Raw genomic sequence first — 19,858 nt, 5'->3', positions numbered from 1 at the left:
TGCTAGGGAGGCCAGGCGTCTAGGGGGCTAGAGGGGCCAGGGGCATAGGGGGATAAGTAGGCTAGGAGGGATAGAGAGACCAGGGGAGCCAGGGGGCTATGGGGAGCTAGGTGGTCCAGGGGGCCAGAGGTGCTGGGGGATAGGGGGATAAGTAGGCTAGGGGGGATAGAGAGACCAGGGGAGCCAGGGGGCTATGGGGAGCTAGAGGGGCTAGGGACAAATAGCCGGGAGATGAGCAGGTGCTGTGATCTGTTATCTCTGTTGGCCTTTTCTCGATCAATCTCTAGAAATTAGGCTGTCCTTTTGAACATTGCGTCATCTGACAGGCGGCCAAGTTGCCCGCTGACCTAATGCATCCTAACCCAAAACAGACAGCGGTTTCTAGGTAAAGCTGATGCAGAAGTGGGACATGGGAAGGATTAGCTTCCTGCTCTCGTTTTCTTTGTTATGCTTTCCCTCTCACTGTCTCTCTCTCACTCTGTCTGCCTCCCTCTCTCTCTCACTCTGTCTGCCTCCCTCTCTCTCTCTGTTTCCCTCTCTCACGCTCTCTCTCTGTCTGCCTCTCTCCCTCTCTCTGTCTGCCTCTCTCAATCTCTCTGTCTGCCTCTCTCCCTCTCTCTCTCTCTCTCTCTTTGTCTGCCTCTCTCTCTCTTTGTCTGCCTCTCTCTCTCTCTTTGTCTGCCTCTCTCTCTCTCTTTGTCTGCCTCTCTCTCTCTCTTTGTCTGCCTCTCTACCTCTCTCTCTTTGTCTGCCTCTCTACCTCTCTCTCTTTGTCTGCCTCTCTCTCTCTCTTTGTCTGCCTCTCTCTCTCTCTTTGTCTGCCTCTCTCTCTCTCTTTGTCTGCCTCTCTCCCTCTCTCTTTCTGCCTCTCTCCTTCTGTCTCTCACTAACTGAGGCATGGAAAATCTCTCCCTCTCAAGGCTCTTCAGAATAGAACTCCATAGCACTCGTTTCATCACACACTGTCACTACACACTGTCACACAATATGAACCCCCCACCCCCCCCCCCCCCCACCCCCCAAAAAAATGTAGAGGATGTTCCATCCCTTCATCACATTAACATCTATGCAGATCCGTGGCGAGTAAAGGAAAGACCAGAGAGATCAAAGACGACAAAATGAAGGCCAAGTAAATGAGGATCTTGGCAAGGGCCCTGTGAATTTTATTGATTGTTTGGCAAGCTATGCATGCTCCCACCCTCCTCCGCCTCCCCCTATACTCTCTTGTCTAGAACATACACGTCCGTTTAAGCAAACAGATTGTGTGTGTGGAGTTGTGTGTGTGTGTGTGGGGGGGGGGGGGGGGGGGCTCTAATCACTTTTTAATTCACAGTAGTATGATAATGTGCTTGGCAGAGGGAGGCCAGGGTTAGATAGGCAGGCAGACAGGCAAGCAGCAGAAGCCACTAGCTGCCTTCAGTCCCCTGCAAAACCAACCACCGTCTCCTTAATTAAAATGAATACGCAGAGCATCAATCAGATAAACACAGGCAACAGAGAGAGAGACTGTGAAAGAGAGAGAGAGATTGAAAGAGAAAGCGCAAAAGAAAGGGAAAGAGAGAAAAAGAGAAAAAATGAGAGCTGGAGAAAAAGAGAGCAAAATAGAGAGAGCAGAAACAAGAAACAGAATGAGAGATAAAAAAAGGATGTCAGAAAATGAGACAAATACCTCCACGGCTCTCACTGTCAGCCGGCTTCACCTGGATGGGCCGAGTCATCTGGAGAAAAAACAATAGAGACAGAGAGGTTAGTCCTGGTGTGTGGAACTGTCGTCACCACAACAAGGTAACAAGCTTGAAGTGTCATGGCCCTCTCCCACACAAACAGCTGTTCCCTGATACTGATCAAAGTGCCATGGTGTATGGTGGGCACCAAGAGGGATGCAGTTGGGTTGACACTCAGTGCTACTCACTGGAGAGAAATAAGTCCCGCACGTCTCATATTCACACGATCAGACAATCCGAATGGCCTGAATGGTGCGCGCTGTTGGAGGGTATGTATGTGTGTGTGGAAGCACACACCTATGCATGCGTGTGTGTGTGTGTGTGTGTGTGTGCATGACTAAGAGGCAGGCCAAGTGAATCCAGCCACAGGAGGAGCGAGATCAATGCAGGCCTATTGATCCACAAACCCTGAGCTGAGGAGAGTGTCTGGCTGGGAAGGATTCTCTGGTTAGGAGGCTCATAGTAATCCACTAGAACCTGATAAGAATGGTATTTTTTGGATTAGATGCTTCTGTCATCACAGCCTTTATGTCACGCTTTCCCTTGACTTTCTCCCTCCTTTTTCAATATTATTTTTCAAGCTAAACAGCTTTACCAACTTATTTGTTCTCCTGCAAACTTTCTAGAACATTCCCTGAATTACTGAGTGTTTGTTAAATTACCAGTTACATGCACATACAGTAGTTCGCAAACAAATCAAATCCAATGATGATACAAATCAATAATATTTATCACAAAAACACATACACCCACACAGGTACACCCACACAGGTACACCCACACAGGTACACCCACACAGGTACACCCAAAGGCCCACATACATTTAAAAAGTTGTTTATGTTCAAAGAGGAGGAGACAAAAATAAATGGCCCTGAATAGTTTTCCATTTACTCCCCCCTTCTCCCCCCTCATCCTCCAGTGTTTCAGTCCAAATGGAACCCTTTGTCGATCCAAACAAATTGTTCTAATAATAACGCAGCAGGACGATTTTTTATGAAAAAGGTGCCAAGATCTGCATTGATTTGTGACAAGATTACCCAAATATGCAAAGCAATCTCCTTCCCTTCACGGCCCTCTCAGCCATCTGTAACCTGGAATTAAGCACATTTTTTATTGCTCCACAACATGGCTTCCCTCCCAATTCCAAGTCAATTCACCCGATTTTTTTTTTTTAGAGTCCAAGCTCACCATTTTTTTCCCCCAGCGATTTTTTTCACACTGATCTATTTTTTTTCTACTGTCCAATTCCTGGGCCGACAAAAGGTCAGATTTAAAGACAGGGCAGTGCTATAAAAGCATGACTTGTTCAAGGAGAAACACCATAATGGGATTTTAAAACATCTCAATAATATTAAGCTGATATATGAGGGAGAGGCCTGGGCCACATTCATTAAGTGCTAAACGTATCTACTTTCACCTTGAGGAACGAAGCAACCTTGCTCAATGGAATTATTCCATAAATTTACCCATCGTAAATAATAAATAGCTGGGGCTAAGTCTTTTGAAGGTTTTGGCCCATGCTTACTGGCTCGCTAACCCATTCACTAAATATGAACACTGCCTTTCCCTGTAGGATCCCTGTGAGCCGAGATGACCCCACCGTAATGTTGCGGTTACACTACAGAAGGGTCTGCCTCAGGGCCGCAGGCAGGCGAACTTACTGTTGAGAGTTACAATAGTAGAGGACACAAGGTGCAATTTCGAAGCGCACCCCCATCTTCATCGACATGGCTGCAGTGGAGCAGGTCGAGAGCTTCAAGTTCCTCGGTGTCCAAATCACTAAGGACTTAAAATGGTCCACACTCATGCAAATAGTCGTGAAGAAGGTGCGACAGCATCTCTTCCCCCTCAGGAGGCTGACAAAATGTGGCATGGTCCCTCAATTCCTCACTAAATTATATAGCTGCACCATTGAGAGAATCTTAATTGGCTGCATCACTGCTTGGTATGGCGACTGCACCACCCTTGATCGCATGACGCTACGGAGGGTGGTGCGGACAGCCCACTACATCACTGGGGCCAAGCTCCCTGCCATCCAGGACCTCTATTTCAGGCAGTGTGAAAGGAATGCCCATGAAATTGGTAAAGACTCCAGCCACCCAAGCCATAGACTGTTCTCTCTGCTTCCGCACGGCAAGTGGTACTGGAGCAACAAGTCTGACATCAACACGCTCCTGAACAACTTCTATCCAAAGTCATAAGACTGCTAAATAGCTAACAAAATGGCTACACGGACTATCTGCATTGACCCTTCTATTTTATTTCCACTTTTGTCTCTATACCCACTCACACACTCTATGCACACTCTACACACTCACTCACACAGACTCACACTCCAACATACACACACACTTAATTTGATCACACACACAACACGCATACGCATTCATACTGACTCTACATGCAGGCACACACACTTACATAAAATCATCAGATATGCTGCTGGTACTCTGTTTATCACATATCCCGATGCCTGGTCACCTTACCCTTATACATACAGTATCTAACCCTACCACTCCAGTATCCCTGCACATTGTAAATATGGTAATGGCACTAATCCTGGAACTGACTCTGAATATAGCTTACTTACTTTCTTGTGTTTTTCTTATTTTTTACTTCAATTTCTTGTGTTTTTATTCTACATTACCTGTACATGAATTGTTTATAGCACTACTAATATTGATTACTGCATTGTTGGGAAAGAGTAAGCAAGAAAGACATTTCACCGTACTTGTGCCCATGACAATACAAATTTCAAACATGAAACATGGCATAAGCCATGGCAAAATGTGTAGAATTGCTTTAAAACTGCAACAACAAAAAGATCTGTAAAGGAAATGTATTTGTTGACCTTTTGTTAATAAAATACTTTTTTCTGCTAACAGATTTTAATCTGAGTTAATTGTATAGCTAATAGGCTATGTTTTTGTAGATCAACTGTGGTGAATGAAGCTACAGCAACCAGTGTGATAATGGCTGGGGTCATTTCTGCTTGTTTTTTTCTGTTCTCCAAACAGCCTTTTAGAGTTTTTAAATTGTATAGAAATACATTAAATAAGTTTTAACTTTCTTAAAATGTCTTGTACTCAATGGACTAAAACATCCCACATTCAAAGTATCATGATAGATTGAATACCTTACTGTGAAAAATATCCCCAAGACAAATGTAATGTTCACTGATAACTTTGGCACCTTTACAATGGCAAACTCAAATGCCAAGTACAAACCAAGATGGAGAATCTTTGTGCTTTGAAATTTGTGGTAAGATAAAAAAATATATGTTTCTACACTACTATGTATCATGGAAGTAATGTTCACTATATACAGTGCCTTCAGAAAGTATTCAGACCCCTTGACTTTTTCCACATTTTGTTATGTTACAGCCGTATTAAAAAAGGTATTGAAAAAAAAAGTTATCATCAATCTACACATAATACCCATTAATGACAATGCAAAAACAGGTTTTTAGAAATGTTTGCAAATGTATATAAAATCAAAAACTGAAATATCACATTTACATAAGTATTCAGACCCTTTACTCAGTACTTTGTTGAAGCATCTTTGGCAGCAATTAGAGCATCGATACTTCTTGGGTATGACACTACAAGCTTGGTACACCTGTATTTGGGGAGTTTCTCCCGTTCTTCTCTGCAGATCCTCTCAAGCTCTGTCAGGTTGGATGGGGAGTGTTGCTTCACAGCTATTTTCAGGTCTCTTCTGAGATGTCAATCAGGTTCAAGTCCGAGCTCAGGCTGGGCCACTCAAGGACATTCAGCGACTTGTCCCAAAGCCACTCCTGCATTGTCTAGGCTGTGTGATTAAGGTCGTTGTCCTGTTGGAAGGTGAACCATCCCCCCCGTCTGAGGTGCTGAGCGCTCTGGAGCAGGTTTTCATCAAGGATCTCTCTGTACTTTGCTCTTGCTCTCTCATCTTTGACTCGATCCTGACTAGTGTCCCAGTCCATGCCTTTTGTCAAACTCCAAGCGGGCTGAAATATGCCTTTTACTTAGGAGTAGCTTCCATCTGGCCACTCTACCATAAAGGCCTGATTGGTGGAGTGCTGCAGAGATGGTTGTCCTTCTGGAAGGTTCTCCCATCTCCACAGAGGAATTCTAGAGCTCTGTCAGAGTGTCCATCGGGTTCTTGGTCACCTCCCTGACCAAGGCCCTACTCCCCCGATTGCTCAGTTTACCGGCCGGGCGGTCAGCTCTAGGAAGACTCTTGGTGGTTCCAAACTTTTTCAATTCAAGAATGATGGAGGCCTCTGTGTTCTTTGGGACCTTCAATGCTGCAGAACATTTTTGGTACCCTTCCCCAGATCTGTGTCTTGACACAATCCTGTCTCTGAGCTCTATGGACAATTCCTTCGACCTCATGGCTTGGTTTTTGCTCTGACATGCACTGTCAACTGTGAGACGTTATATAGACAGGTGTGTGCCTTTCCAAATCATGTCCAATCAATTGAATTTACAACAGGTGGACTCCAATGAAGTTGTAGAAACATCTCAAGGATGATCAATGGAAACAGGAAATGTTTTCTAAAAACCTGTTTTCACTTTGTCACATGGGGTATAATGTGTAGATTGCTGAGAAAAAAAGTATATTTAATCAATTTTAGAATAGGGCTGTAACGTAACAAAATGTGGAAAAAGTAAAGTGGTCTGAATACTTTCCAAAGGCACTGTACTCTAGCTTGCAGACACAGCGGTCTTCACAGGGTTTCTTAGAGTGGGATGTATTATCTCTCTCTAAGCCCAGCTACGGTTCAGACAGTAGCATGTTGGCTTAATTGCCCATTTATTTGTCCGTCAGGATGCTCTCGATGGTGCAGCTGTAGACCTTTTGAGGATCTGAGGAACCATGCCAAATCTTTTCAGTCTCCTGAGGGGGAATAGGTTTTGTCGTGCCCGCTTTACGACTGTCTTGGTGTCCTTGGACCATGTACGTTTGTTGGTGATGTGGACACGAAGGAACTTGAAGCTCTCAACCTGCTCCACTACAGCCCCGTCGATGAAAATGGGTGTGTTCCTGTAGTCCACAATCATCTCCTTATAGAGAAGAGGACTCGACATGTACTGCATTGAAACAAATGACTGATGACTGGTTGAAAGACATTGATAATAAGAAGATTGTGGGGGCTGTTATATTTCAGTGCAGCTTTTGATATCATTGACCATTATTGTTGAGAAACGTATGTCTTATGGCTTTTCAACCTCTGCCATATTATGAATTCAGAGGGGGTTTTCTTTAACTTCTTAAGAACAGACGTTCCGCTAGCGTGGCGCAAAATACAAATACCCCAAAAATGCTATAACTTCAATTTCTCAAACATATGACTATTTTACACCATTTTAAAGACAAGACTCTCGTTAATCTAACCACATTGTCCGATTTCAAAAAGGCTTTACAGCGAAAGCAAAACATTAGATTATGTCAGGAGAGTACCCTGCCAAAAATAATCACACAGCCATTTTCAAAGCAAGCATACATGTCACAAAAACCCAAACCACAGCTAAATGCAGCACTAACCTTTGATGATCTTCATCAGATGATACTCCTAGGACATTATGTTATACAATACATGCATGTTTTGTTCAATCAAGTTCATATTTATATCAAAAACCAGCTTTTTACATTAGCATGTGATGTTCAGAACTAGCATACCCACCGCAAACTTCCGGTGAATTTACTAAATTACTCATGATAAACGTTCACAAAAAACATAATTATTTTAAGAATTATAGATACAGAACTCCTTTATGCAATGGCGGTGTCAGATTTTAAAATAGCTTTTCCGCGAAAGCACATTTTGCAATATTCTGAGTACATAGCCCGGCCATCACGGCTAGCTAATTTGACACCCACCAAGTTTGGGGCTCACCAAACTCAGAATTACTATTAGTAAAATTGGATTACCTTTGCTGTTCTTCGTCAGAATGCACTCCCAGGACTTCTACTTCAACAACAAATGTTGTTTTGGTTCCAAATAATCCATAGTTATATCCAAATAGCTCCGTTTTGTTCGTGCGTTCAGGTCAGTATCCGAAGGGTGATGCGCGAGCGCATTTCGTGACAAAAAATGTTGAAATATTCCATTACTGTACTTAGAAGCATGTCAAACGCTGTTTAAAATCAATTTTTATGCTATTTTTCTCGTAAAATAGCGATAATATTCCAACCGGGCGACGTTGTATTCATTCAAAGGCTGAAAGAAAAAAATTGAGAATTCTCGTGAACACACCTCTCAGTCTCACTGTTCCCAGGCTGACCACTAACAAATTCTCCTACTGTTCTTCGCCCAGAGACAGCAGACACCCCATTACACTTTCTGGCGCCTTCTGAGAGCCAATGGAAGCCTTAGAAAATGTCACGTTACAGCACAGATGCTGTATTTTCGATAGAGATGCTACAGAAGGACAACAAATTCAGACAGGGCACTTCCTGTATGGAATCTTCTCAGGTTTTGGCCTGCCATATGAGTTCTGTTATACTCACAGACACCATTCAAACAGTTTTAAAAGCTTTAGAGTGTTTTCTATCCAAATCTACTAATTAAACAGAATGTAATGAATAAACTATGGCTGTTGTCAGAGAAAGCGTTCATTTAGACCAGGTCCTGCAGGACGTAGGTGTTTTTGCCCCTTTGTGAGTGTGCTTGAAGCCCTCTATACACACTCGACAGCAAAGCAACCAAGCAGATGGAATGGGTTAACTATGGATCCTCAGCAAATAACAACCTATGTTGTTAATTGGGATGCTTTTCATTCCTCCATTCACTGAGCTGAGGACGAGAATGGGTGGATGGGGAGAGAGGCAGGGAGGAAGGCAGGGGAAACAAAAGAGCGGGAGAGAGGGAGAGCTGCCTGCAACTCCATGATAAGATTGCTTTGCAGTTGAGTGGCATTTCTCCAGCCCTGACTCCACCCTATTGCTTCTCCCATTCGGATGCATTCTGATAAACCCCAATGCAGAGCTGCATAATATAGTACACACACTGTATACTAACGCTACTGCTATTCCTGTGGTGGCCAATCTATTGTTTGCCTTTGGTCGCGTATCAATTATAAATGGCATTGACAATGACAAGGTGTTGAAATGCTAAACTGATATTGACTGTGAAATCTATCATTCAAGTAAATGAATGCCGCTCCAATATCACCGTTGTTTGTTTGAAGCTTTAAGGTTCATTACCTTGTGAGAATATGACCTTTTTTGAGTCGGGTTATGCACCTGGAGTCCTTGACACCTTTTTGTACTGTATATATCCAGAGATTGAGAGTCCAGGGGCCTCGGCAGGATAGGGAGCCCAGGCTCAGTGGGTTCTGTGTGGGTTTACCAGACCTCTTCCTGCCCCTGACGGCCTGCCTCACTGCTGGAGGTTCCCATCCACCACTACAACACCACCCCTCACACACCCTCTCCAATCCCCACGCTATATTATCATTATAATGTTGTTATTTAACCAGGCGTGTCGTTAGTAAGATCTAAAGTCCACTGATGACGCTTGGTTAATTGTGACTGGTGTCTTGAGGGAATTTAGCTAGCAGGATGGAGTGGACAAAGTGGTCTCTCTCTCTGGCTGGATGGGAGCTAGGCAAGTCATGCTACATTACTGGAGTCGATTTACAGACTTGGTACATCCAAAACACATATGTCTACAGTAAATACCGTAGGTCTATTTTTATGCAAAATTTCTGACTCTACTCACATTTGCTATTTAAGAGACTATTCTGAGATTATTTATTAAATAGTACCATGCCATCAAAGTACAGTTTCCTGTGTTATATTCCTATCAGGATAATAAACAGCCTCTGACTGCAGTGATAATTAATATTCCCAGTTATTGATGTGAACGTGTGCTGAGTGGTGATACAGAACCCCAGCCCTGAACATACATCTACAGTACAGAGGGGGAGAGAAATAAATAGAGATAAATGGGGGGAAGAGAGAGAGAGAGAGAGAGATGGGGGAGAGAGAGAGAGAGAAATGGGGGGAAGAGAGAGAGAGAGCGAGAGAGAGAGAGAGAGAGATGGGGGAAGAGAGAGAGAGAGAGATGGGGAAGAGAGGGAGAGAGCGAGAGAGAGAGAGATGGGGGAAGAGAGAGAGAGAGAGAGGTGGGGGGAAGAGAGAGAGATGGGGAAGAGAGAGAGAGAGATGGGGGAAGAGAGAGAGAGAGAGAGAGAGAGAGAGAGAGAGAGAGAGATGGGGAAGAGAGAGAATGAGAGAGATGGGGGAAGAGAGAGAATGAGAGAGATGGGGGGAAGAGAGAGAACGAGAGAGATGGGGAAGAGAGAGAGAACGAAAGAGAGAGAGATGGGGGAAGAGAGAGAACGAGAGAGATGGGGAAGAGAGAGAGAACGAGAGAGATAGGGGGAAGAGAGAGAGAGAGAGAACAAGAGAGATGGGGGGAAGAGAGAGAGAATGAGAGAGATGGGGGGAGAGAGAGAGAGAGAAGGGGGAAGAGAGAGAGAGAGAGAGAGAGAGAGAGAGAGAGAGAGAGAGGACTCATGGAACTGCGAACGGACCAATAAATTAACCAGAACCAGACAACAACAAAATATACGCCTTCAACATGGGGAAACACTGAAGCAATACAAACACATCCTAAGAACAAATAAGGTACAAAAAAGTATATAGACCACAAATTCTAATTGGCTATACTCAAACTCTTCAACAATATCCTCACTGCAGGTATTTCCCCTGATATTTAGAACCAAGGCTGGATCACACCAATCTATAAAAATGTATATCAACAGCAACTTGGGGAAAATTCACTGCAGTATCATAAATTGAAGACTTCTTAATTTCCTTGATGAACACGTCCTGAGAAGAAGCCAGATTGAACTTTTACCAAATTACTGTACAACAGACCATATTTATACCCTCCACACTCTAATTGACTAACAAGTAAACCAAAACCAAGGTAAAATCTACTCATGTTTTGTAGACATCAAGTAAGCATTAGATTAAATTTGGCACAAAGGTATTTTTTACAAACTAATTGAAAGTGTTATTGGAGAGAAAATATATAATGTTACTAAATCAATGTACTCTAAAAACAAATGTGAGGTTAACATTGGCAACAAGCAAACAGACTTTTTCTCTCAGGGACGTGGAGTGAAACAGGGCTGCTCAATAAGTCCAACACTATTTAACATCTACATTAATGAATTGGCAAAAACATTAGAAGAATACGCAGATAACCTGGTGCACCTACATCATCTGCACAGGTTCTGTCAGACCTGGGCTCTAACAGTTAACCTAAAAAAACGAATATAATGATATTCCAAAAGAGGTCCGGAAATCAGGATCACAAATATAAATTCTATTTGGACACAGTTCTATTAGAACACAACAAAAACTACACGTATCTAGGACTAAATACCAGCAACACAGGTAGCTCTCGCAAGGCTGTGAATGAGCTGAGAGACAAAGCAAGAAGAGCATTCTATGCCATTATAAGGAAATTCCAATTAGAATCTGGCTCAAAATGTTCCAGTCAGTTATAGAACCAATTGCTCTATATGGCAGTGAAGTATGGCGTCCACTCTACAATAATGAATTTACCAAATGGGACAAATATCCAATCGAAATACTGCATGCAGAGTTTTGCAAGTGCAAAGAAAAACTCCATATAACACACGTAGAGCAGAATTGGGCTAATACCCCCTCCTTATTCGAATATAAAACAGAGCCAGCACATTTTACAACCAACTAAAAACAAAGCGACCTCGAAAATCTTCATCACAGCCCAACAATGTCAAGAGATGAAACAACAGAAAAGTCCCCTCAGCCAGCCGGTTCTGAGGCTTAGTTCACTAACCCATAGAATCTAAAAACAGCACTCAGATAATCTGGCCCAACCAAATTATGACAAAGCAAAAATAAAAATATATCACCTATTGGAATTACACCACAAAAAAATCTAAGTAACCTTCAATGGTATTTGGTTCTGAACAGACAGTACATAGTCGCAGATTATCTGACCCCTGTGACCGATAGAAAACTGACGAAAACAATGACTAAGCCAACAGGAGCCTGGAGGTGGGGGTGAGACAGGATGAGGGTCCAGTGAGCCATAGAGACCGGTCGTCACAGGCAAACCTGGCTGCCCAGAGAGTACAGGCTGTGATCACTCTGCAGAGTTGTGATAAATGCTCAAAGATATTTTTTTTCTTAAAAATGATCATTCAGTACAAAGAATTTGAAACTATAAAAGATGAAGAAAAAAATCTAATATTGATTGGGTGAAAAGCCAAAATGTGCAATGTAATGTCAATAATATTTCACAATTTGTTTTGTTCTTGTCACATCCTGACCATAGAAAGCTGTTATTTTCTATGGTAGAGTAGGTCAGGGCATGACAGGTTTTTTTTCTAGTTTAGATTTTCTATGTTATGTTCTAGTTTGGTATTTCTATGTTGGGCTTTGTTTGGGATGATCTCCAATTAGAGGCTGCTGGTCATCGTTGTCTCTAATTGGAGATCATACTTAAGTAGGTGTTTTTCCCACCTGGGTTTGTGGGAGATTGATTTTGAGTAAGTGTATGTTTTAACTCTTCGTCACGGTTTGTTGTTGTGTTCATTCAGTTTATTTGTATGTATTGCATAGTTTCATAGTTTAATTAAGAAAATGTGGAACGATACACACGCTGCGCTTTGGTCTGCTCCTTCATTGTACGACATACGTGACAGTTCTGGCTTTCATACCATGTCATGTGGCTTTTCAGTCATGTTGAGACTGGCCTACTACTATTGCTTTAATGTACTATTATTCTCATTAATATTGTTGTTGTAGTTGCTGTTAATGGTAATATTATTTCCACTACTACTACTATTGACATCTTATTTCTGTTGGTCCCGCCATTGTTGTTATATGTATACTTTGACAATGTACGTAATTTCACTTGTCATGTCAATAAAGTCTACTGAATTCAATTGAAAGAGAGCAAGGGGGAGAGAGAGAGAGAAAAAAGAGAGCGATAGAGGGGGGAAGAGAGAACGTGACAGAGAGAGAGTGGGGGGGAGAAAGAGAGAGGGGGTAAAGAGAGAGATAGGGAGAGAGAGATAGCAAGAGAGAAGGAGAGAGAGCAAGAGAGAAGGAGAGAGAGCAAGAGAGAAGGAGAGAGAGAGCAAGAGAGAAGGAGAGAGAGATCAAGAGAGAAGGAGAGAGAGAGCAAGAGAGAAGGAGAGAGAGAAGGAGAGAGAGAGAGAGAGAGATAAGGATAGAGAGACTCAGTGAGCATGGTCTTCCTATCGAGAGAGGCCGCCATCGGCAGACCTGGCTCTCAAGAGAAGACAGGCTATGTGCCCACTGCCCACAAAATAAGGTGGAAACTGAGCTGCACTCCTAACCTCCTGCCAACTGCATGACCATATCAGAGACACATATTTCCCTCATATTACACAGTTCCATCAAAAATGTGAAAACAAATTCAATCTCGATAAACTCATATACTGTATCTATTAGGTGAAATACCACAGTGTGCCACCACAGCAGCAAGATGTGTGACCTGTTGCCACAAGAGAATAGCAACCAGTGGAGCACAAATACCACTGTAAATACAACCTATATTTAGCTGTTTATTTATTTTGCCTTTCATACTTCAACTATGTGCACATTGTTGCAAAATTGCCAATAATATAACATTGAAATGTCTATACTATTTTAACACTTTTGTGAGTGTAATGTTTACTGTTCATTTTTTATTGTTTATTTCCATTGTTTATTTCCCTTTTATTTCTTGTCTATTTCACTTGCTTTGGCAATGTATACATGCTTCCCATGCCAACAAATACCTTTGAATTTAATAGAGAGAGAGAGAGAGAGAGAGAGAGAGGGGGAAGATAGAGAGAGAGAGAGAGAGGGGGAAGATAGAGCGAGAGAGAGAGAGGGGGGGAAGATAGAGCGAGAGAGAGTGAGAGAGAGAGAGGGGGAAGATAGAGCGAGAGAGAGTGAGAAAGAGAGTGAGAGAAAGAGAGAAAGAGAGAGAGAAAGAGAGAGTAAAAGACAGTAGGCAGAATCAGAGGGAGAGAGTCAGGGTTCTGCATGTTTAGATGCGATTTTACTAGGAGCTCACTTGTTTGCAGGGTCATCTTAAAGACAGAAAATGAACAGCAGGCAGCATAGCAAGAGAAATGAAAGATGGAGATGAGGAGGAAGCTGGCACGATGTGTTTGTGTGCCTGCATACGTGTTTGTTGTCTCTGTGTGTCTACAGTATGCATACGTGTGTGAAATGTGCTTCTAGCACCAGTGTGGTAACCCTGATAAGAGCCTTCAGTGTTTGGGCGATGGCAGCATCCTAAGCCCATGGATTTCTATCAGAACCAAGCCAACAGGAGCCTGGAGGTGGGGGTGAGACAGGATGAGGGTACAAGGGCCAAGGACTCTACCATCACATCCAAGGAGAACATTCCCTTATCTCTGCCATGTAGAAAGAGAATGATGATCATGGTCCAGAATATCTGGAGAAAGAAGACCAGATCGACACTAGGGTAGTTCTGATGGTCTCTGTGCTAGTGGATGGGTATTAGGGTTCTTCCCTGTAGCACTGTACTATATATAGGCAGCCATGGTGTGTGTAAGGTTTAGCCTGCCTATCTCATGCATGCACTCCGCAATGACAGTTCTCTCTCACTGGTTTGCATCATCATCTGCAATGCTCCAGTACAGACTGCACCACTACACTAGCCTCTCTCTGATCACGCCCCTTTTGGACCTGACGCCATCCTGGCTAGTGTTTACATGTAATCAGCCCGTTTCAGTACATCTACAGAACGGCTTCCAAATGGGCTCTTCAACCACTAATGCCTAATAGCAGCAGCAGCTGAAGGGTTTGGGTTCATTCTCCCTTCCTGTAAAATGCAGTCAGCTTGCTACTGGTGTAACCCTCATTATGGCCAAACAGGCCTCTTCATTTTCCGCACTCATCAAGTTTTCCTGAAGGTGAATGTCAGACATTAAACCCCAAGTCTCCCACAAGGCTTCACTGTCTTTAGCTAGGCCTTTTCTGGGTTTTTGAAGTAAGTGCATGAACCGAACAAAACTTGGCTGTGCTAGAGGATACTCATGGATGTCAGGGTAGCTAGTGCCTTATAGTGGTTGTATAGTGGACTAGGTGGTTGTGTGTGGATTTGGTGACATTCCTTTTTGAGGAATTGTCCTCCAATCATGACTGGAAGTAGATAGGATTGAGCTAATGCTTAAATCCAGTCATGCTGGGCCTCCAGTCTCTAGGACATCCAAGAGAGATAAAGATAAACAGAGGGAGGAGGGAGAGAGAGAGGGGACGAGACCAGAGAAGGAGAAAGAGAAAGAGAAAATGAAACAAAGAGGAGAGACTACGGGAGGGCAGAGAGAGGAGGGAAAAGAGAAGGAATGATTTGCTATTCGTGATTCGTACTCCCCTCCCTGACTTCAGAGCCACACTTGGTTATCAGGGAAAGGGCATCACTCCCAGACATCTTTGGCACTGCTGCTTTATAACACCAAACAGCTATTGACATGGCGCGTTACAGTAATGTGTGAAGCTGTGGGAGTCTCATTGTAAATCTGTGTCAACAAATGCTGGAGCAGCAACCCCGCTCTCTCTTTCCCTTCATCCATCCCTCCCTACCTCCCATTTGCCCACCTATCTAATGCATCTTATCTACCCAGCCACACTGGTGGTTAAGCCTTTGGTGGTCTCTCTGTGTTCTGATGTGTTTTATGCTCGTGTGCTTTTTGAGGAATTGTCGTTAGGCAATAAGATCGTGATGAGAACAAACAGGGTGACTTCAGGGTGGCGCCCACAATGCCAATCCCAGCATGCCTTCCTTTGTGCAGAGAGTGGTAGCTAGTGGCAACAGGAAGGGAGGCGAATAAGGAAGTGTCAGATCAACTAGACATATCCTACATGATGGACTTAATGGATGTAGAAACCAAAACTTTCATGCTTAAAAATGTTATGTTTTTAACCTCTAAAAGTCTAAGCCGTTGGGGTGTGGGGGGTTGTAGCATATAGAATTGTTTTAAGATGGTCATACCATGGATCATTTAGCTATTTGATTTAGAATTTTAGGACCACTTTAGCTATCAAAAAAAATATGTATAAAAATGTTTTTTAATAAGATATTGAATTTGGCCTTTACTACTATAGCCCATGGAAATGCATTGAAAAACACATTCATAAATGGCAACAACAACAAAAAGACAGTAAAACAAATGCATCATAAGGAATAAGGTTTTGACGTGTCTGTCCTATATCTAGGAGATTTAAGAAAGCTCACAAAATATGTTGTTTTTTTTTACACATATTTAACCCCTTATTTTTGTTGGCACAAAACTACCTCCATACTTTCATTCGTTTGTATGAGTTACCTTCAGACGAGTCCCCTGACACTTGTGGGGCGAAACGGGGACCACCATCGTGTTCGTCTCTCCTTTCCATAATGGGGTCATATTAGTCTGTAGCTTAAACAGTTTGGACACTACAGACAGAAGTTGGCACATCAGTGTTACCAAGTTCAGACACTTGTGTGGGTTGTAGAGCAAAACGGAGAACACCATTGTGTCTGTGAGAGTCTCCCCTATCCATATTAGTTTTTAGGCCAAACCGTTCAGATGCTACAGAAGCTTTTGTGAGAAGACCACTGTAGCTCGGCCACCTTCCACTGCAGATGTGGAAGGCCGACATAGGCAGATGCGTTGGATTGAGACGCACCCCATGCTAAAAAACTGATATCTCTAGTTTAAACTGACGGATTTTGATGTGGATTTTTTTAACATGTTACTTAAATTGGCTCAGCCGTGCGTCAGTAGACTCTGAAGGATTAATAGGATGTTGGGATGTTCAAGCTTTTTGATATCTGCTTTGGACGTTACGTTCTGGTCGACGACCGTGTAAGATTTCTACTGAGGAAGTAATATGTCGTTATACAGTATACAGTACACATGCACGGGAAAACTTGTACACATGCACACATGCATAAAAACACACACATGCATGCGGTAATGTGTTTCCTTCGCCCTCCTTGTGTGAGTAGGGGATGTTCCCACTGCTGTCACTGCAAATGCAGGATTGTGACAGATTATAGGGCGCTGCTTTGGCCAATAGGTAGCCGGAAATGTTTCCTGGTTGCTGACCCATAATTCCAGGCATACCTATGCCGCGTTGACATTTCTTTAATGGTTTACAGACCTCCAGCAGCACTATGATAGCCTATTACCAATTCACCAGCGCTTGCACTTTTTTTGCCCCCCTCCCGCCCCCAATCCGTCCGCACTCCTAGGGGGGATGAAAACAGCAGTACAGAGTGAGGTGGAGGAAAGGAAGGAGAAGAGGAGGCAAAAGAGGAGAAGGAAGAGAAAGAGGCAGCCAAGCCTGTTGTATTGCAGGAAAGATATCTAAATAAGTGTCAGTTAGAGACAGAGAGAGAGGAGGGACCGGGAGAGGGACAGAGAGGGAGAGGAGGGAAAGGGGGAGAGACAGGAGACAGAGAGAGAGGAGGGACCGGGAGAGGGACAGAGAGAGAGAGGAGGGAAAGGGGGAGAGACAGGAGACAGAGAGAGAGGAGGGAAGGGGAGAGGGACAGAGAGGGAGAGGAGGGAAAGGGTGAGAGACAGGAGACAGAGAGAGAGGAGGGAAGGGGAGAGGGACAGAGAGGGAGAGGAGGGAAAGGGGGAGAGACAGGAGACAGAGAGAGAGGAGGGACCGGGAGAGGGACAGAGAGAGAGAGGAGGGAAAGGGGGAGAGACAGGAGACAGAGAGAGAGGAGGGAAGGGGAGAGGGACAGAGAGGGAGAGGAGGGAAAGGGGAGAGACAGGAGACAGAGAGAGAGGAGGGAAGGGGAGAGGGACAGAGAGGGAGAGGAGGGAAAGGGGGAGAGACAGGAGACAGAGAGAGAGGAGGGACCGGGAAAGAGACAGAGAGAGAGAGGAGGGAAAGGGGGAGAGACAGGAGACAGAGAGAGAGGAGGGACCGGGAGAGGGACAGAGAGAGAGAGGAGGGAAAGGGGGAGAGACAGGAGACAGAGAGAGAGGAGGGAAGGGGAGAGGGACAGAGAGGGAGAGGAGGGAAAGGGGGAGAGAGAGGAGGGAAGGGGAGAGGGACAGAGAGGGAGATGAGGGAAAGGGGGAGAGACAGGAGACAGAGAGAGAGAGGAGGGACCCGGGAGAGGGAAAGAGAGAGAGAGGAGGGAAAGGGGGAGAGACAGGAGACAGAGAGAGAGGAGGGACCGGGAGAGGGACAGAGAGAGAGGAGGAGGGAAAGGGGGAGAGACAGGAGACAGAGAGAGAGGAGGGACCGGGAGAGGGACAGAGAGGGAGAGGAGGGAAAGGGGGAGAGACAGGAGACAGAGAGAGAGGAGGGACCGGGAGAGGTACAGAGAGGGAGAGGAGGGAAAGGGGGAGAGACAGGAGACAGAGAGAGAGGAGGGACCAGGAGAGGGACAGAGAGGGAGAGGAGGGAAAGGGGGAGAGACAGGAGACAGAGAGAGAGGAGGGACCGGGAGAGAGACAGGAGACAGAGAGAGGAGGGAAGGGGAGAGAGACAGAGAGGGAGAAGAGGGAAAGGGAGAGAGACAGAGAGAGAGGAGGGACCGGGAGAGAGACAGGAGACAGAGAGAGAGGAGGGAAGGGGAGAGAGACAGAGAGGGAGAGAAGGGAAGGGGGGAGAGACAGAGAGAGAGGAGGGAAAGGGGGAGAGACAGAGAGAGAGGAGGGAAGGGGAGAGAGACAGGAGACAGAGAGAGATGAGGAAAGGGGGGAGAGACAGAGAGAGAGAGAAGGGAAGGGAAGAGATACAGGAGACACAGAGAGGGAGGAGAGAAGGGGGAGAGACAGGAGACACAGAAAGTGAGGAGGGAAGGGGAGAGACAGGAGACAGAGAGTGAGGGAGCGAAAGAAAAAGAGACAGAGAGGAAGAGAGATAGAGAAACCTGATCCTCAGAACTGTACACAGCCAGACCCATCTGTCCATCTGCCCATAGAAGCGTTCCCAGAATCATAATGCTCCCTCCATCCCTCTATCTCCCCCCTATCTCTCTGACCACTCTGTGTTCTCCCTCATGCATCAGCAGGCTGAGCTGCCATGCTCTGACTCTCTCCACTACACTTCTACCACACCAAAATTCCCCTCTCTGTGTGGCTCTCACCCACCACTCACCACTGTCCTCAGATCAGTCACTGGCCTGGAGGTAGTCATCTACCACAGCAGTCATTAGTCAAGCACATCTGCCATAGCAGCACGAAAGAACTCCACTGATCTGTCTAACTGTTGCTCTGAACACTTATTCATGATGGCAGAGCATGAAGCGTTTGTGTCCTGGAGTGACTTGGTGGCCAGTGGGCACTCGGGAGAGTATGTGTGTGTGTGTGTGTGTGTGTGTGTGTGTGTGTGTGTCCGTCCAAAGGGATAGTGAGAGGGAGCCAGGGCTCAGAGGAGCAACACAGGGCCAGCCTGCTCTGTCCATCTGCTCTGAGCTCCATTCCCAGCATATCAATACCCCACGTCACACTCCACACTGTCACCTGCTGTCTCCTCTGTCCGCCAGCACCATCAGTCTCCATCCACTCCAAACCTGCTAGCTAGCTCCTAAAGCCTGCTTATGTTTCATTTTGACACTTGGAGAAAATCCCTGCTTGTTTATAAGCGGTTTATCTCATCAGAAAACAAGGAGGATGGGTCTGTCTTCAAGCTCTTGGCTCGGTTTCCCTCATTTTTCCTCTCCTCTCCTCATTTCTCCTTTTTCTTTCCTTTTCTGTCCTATCCTTTCTACTCCTTTCTTCTCAACCTTCAGCAGAAAAGAAAGAGACAAAGTCTGTCCGAAACAGTCACTGTCAAGTTTCAACCTTGAACTGGCAGGAACCTGCAGCCCAGACAGCACATCAGACGACCTCTCGGCAAGTCCCAAACCTGTAGAAAACAACTCTGAATACGTGAGAACAAGACGCACTGGAGCAGAAAACACATTGGAAGTGTCTCTCCCATTTCTAAATTTGTTTTGCCTCTGAAGGCTTTGGGGCGGTTGGCTTTTTTTGGCGAGGGGTGTGTGTGAGTTGTTTGTGCACAGAGGGTGTTTTGATGGGATGGGGAGGAGGGGTAGGTATGTGGGGCGTGGGAGGATCACGCTGGGGGCCTGTGCTCACGCTGCA

General features: G+C 44.8%; 1 protein-coding gene across 13 annotated transcripts in view; it reads right to left on the bottom strand.

Moving 5' to 3' along the window:
* The window catches only part of LOC106584443 (CUGBP Elav-like family member 5), a 324,347-nt gene that overhangs the window by 119,593 nt on the left and 184,896 nt on the right, over positions 1 to 19,858 (bottom strand). For all 13 annotated transcript variants that reach the window (XM_014169786.3, XM_045705940.2, XM_014169792.3 and 10 more), the window contains exon 3: positions 1,670 to 1,718. In XM_014169786.3, the coding sequence (XP_014025261.1) occupies positions 1,670 to 1,718 (49 nt within the window). The remainder of the gene's footprint in view (positions 1 to 1,669; positions 1,719 to 19,858) is intronic.

The sequence above is a fragment of the Salmo salar genome, chromosome 23, assembly GCF_965601325.2.
Source record: "Salmo salar chromosome 23, fSalSal1, whole genome shotgun sequence".
Taxonomy (NCBI): Eukaryota; Metazoa; Chordata; class Actinopteri; order Salmoniformes; family Salmonidae; genus Salmo; species Salmo salar.
Note: the sequence above shows the minus strand (reverse complement) of the source record. Positions and strands in the feature narration are given on the sequence as shown.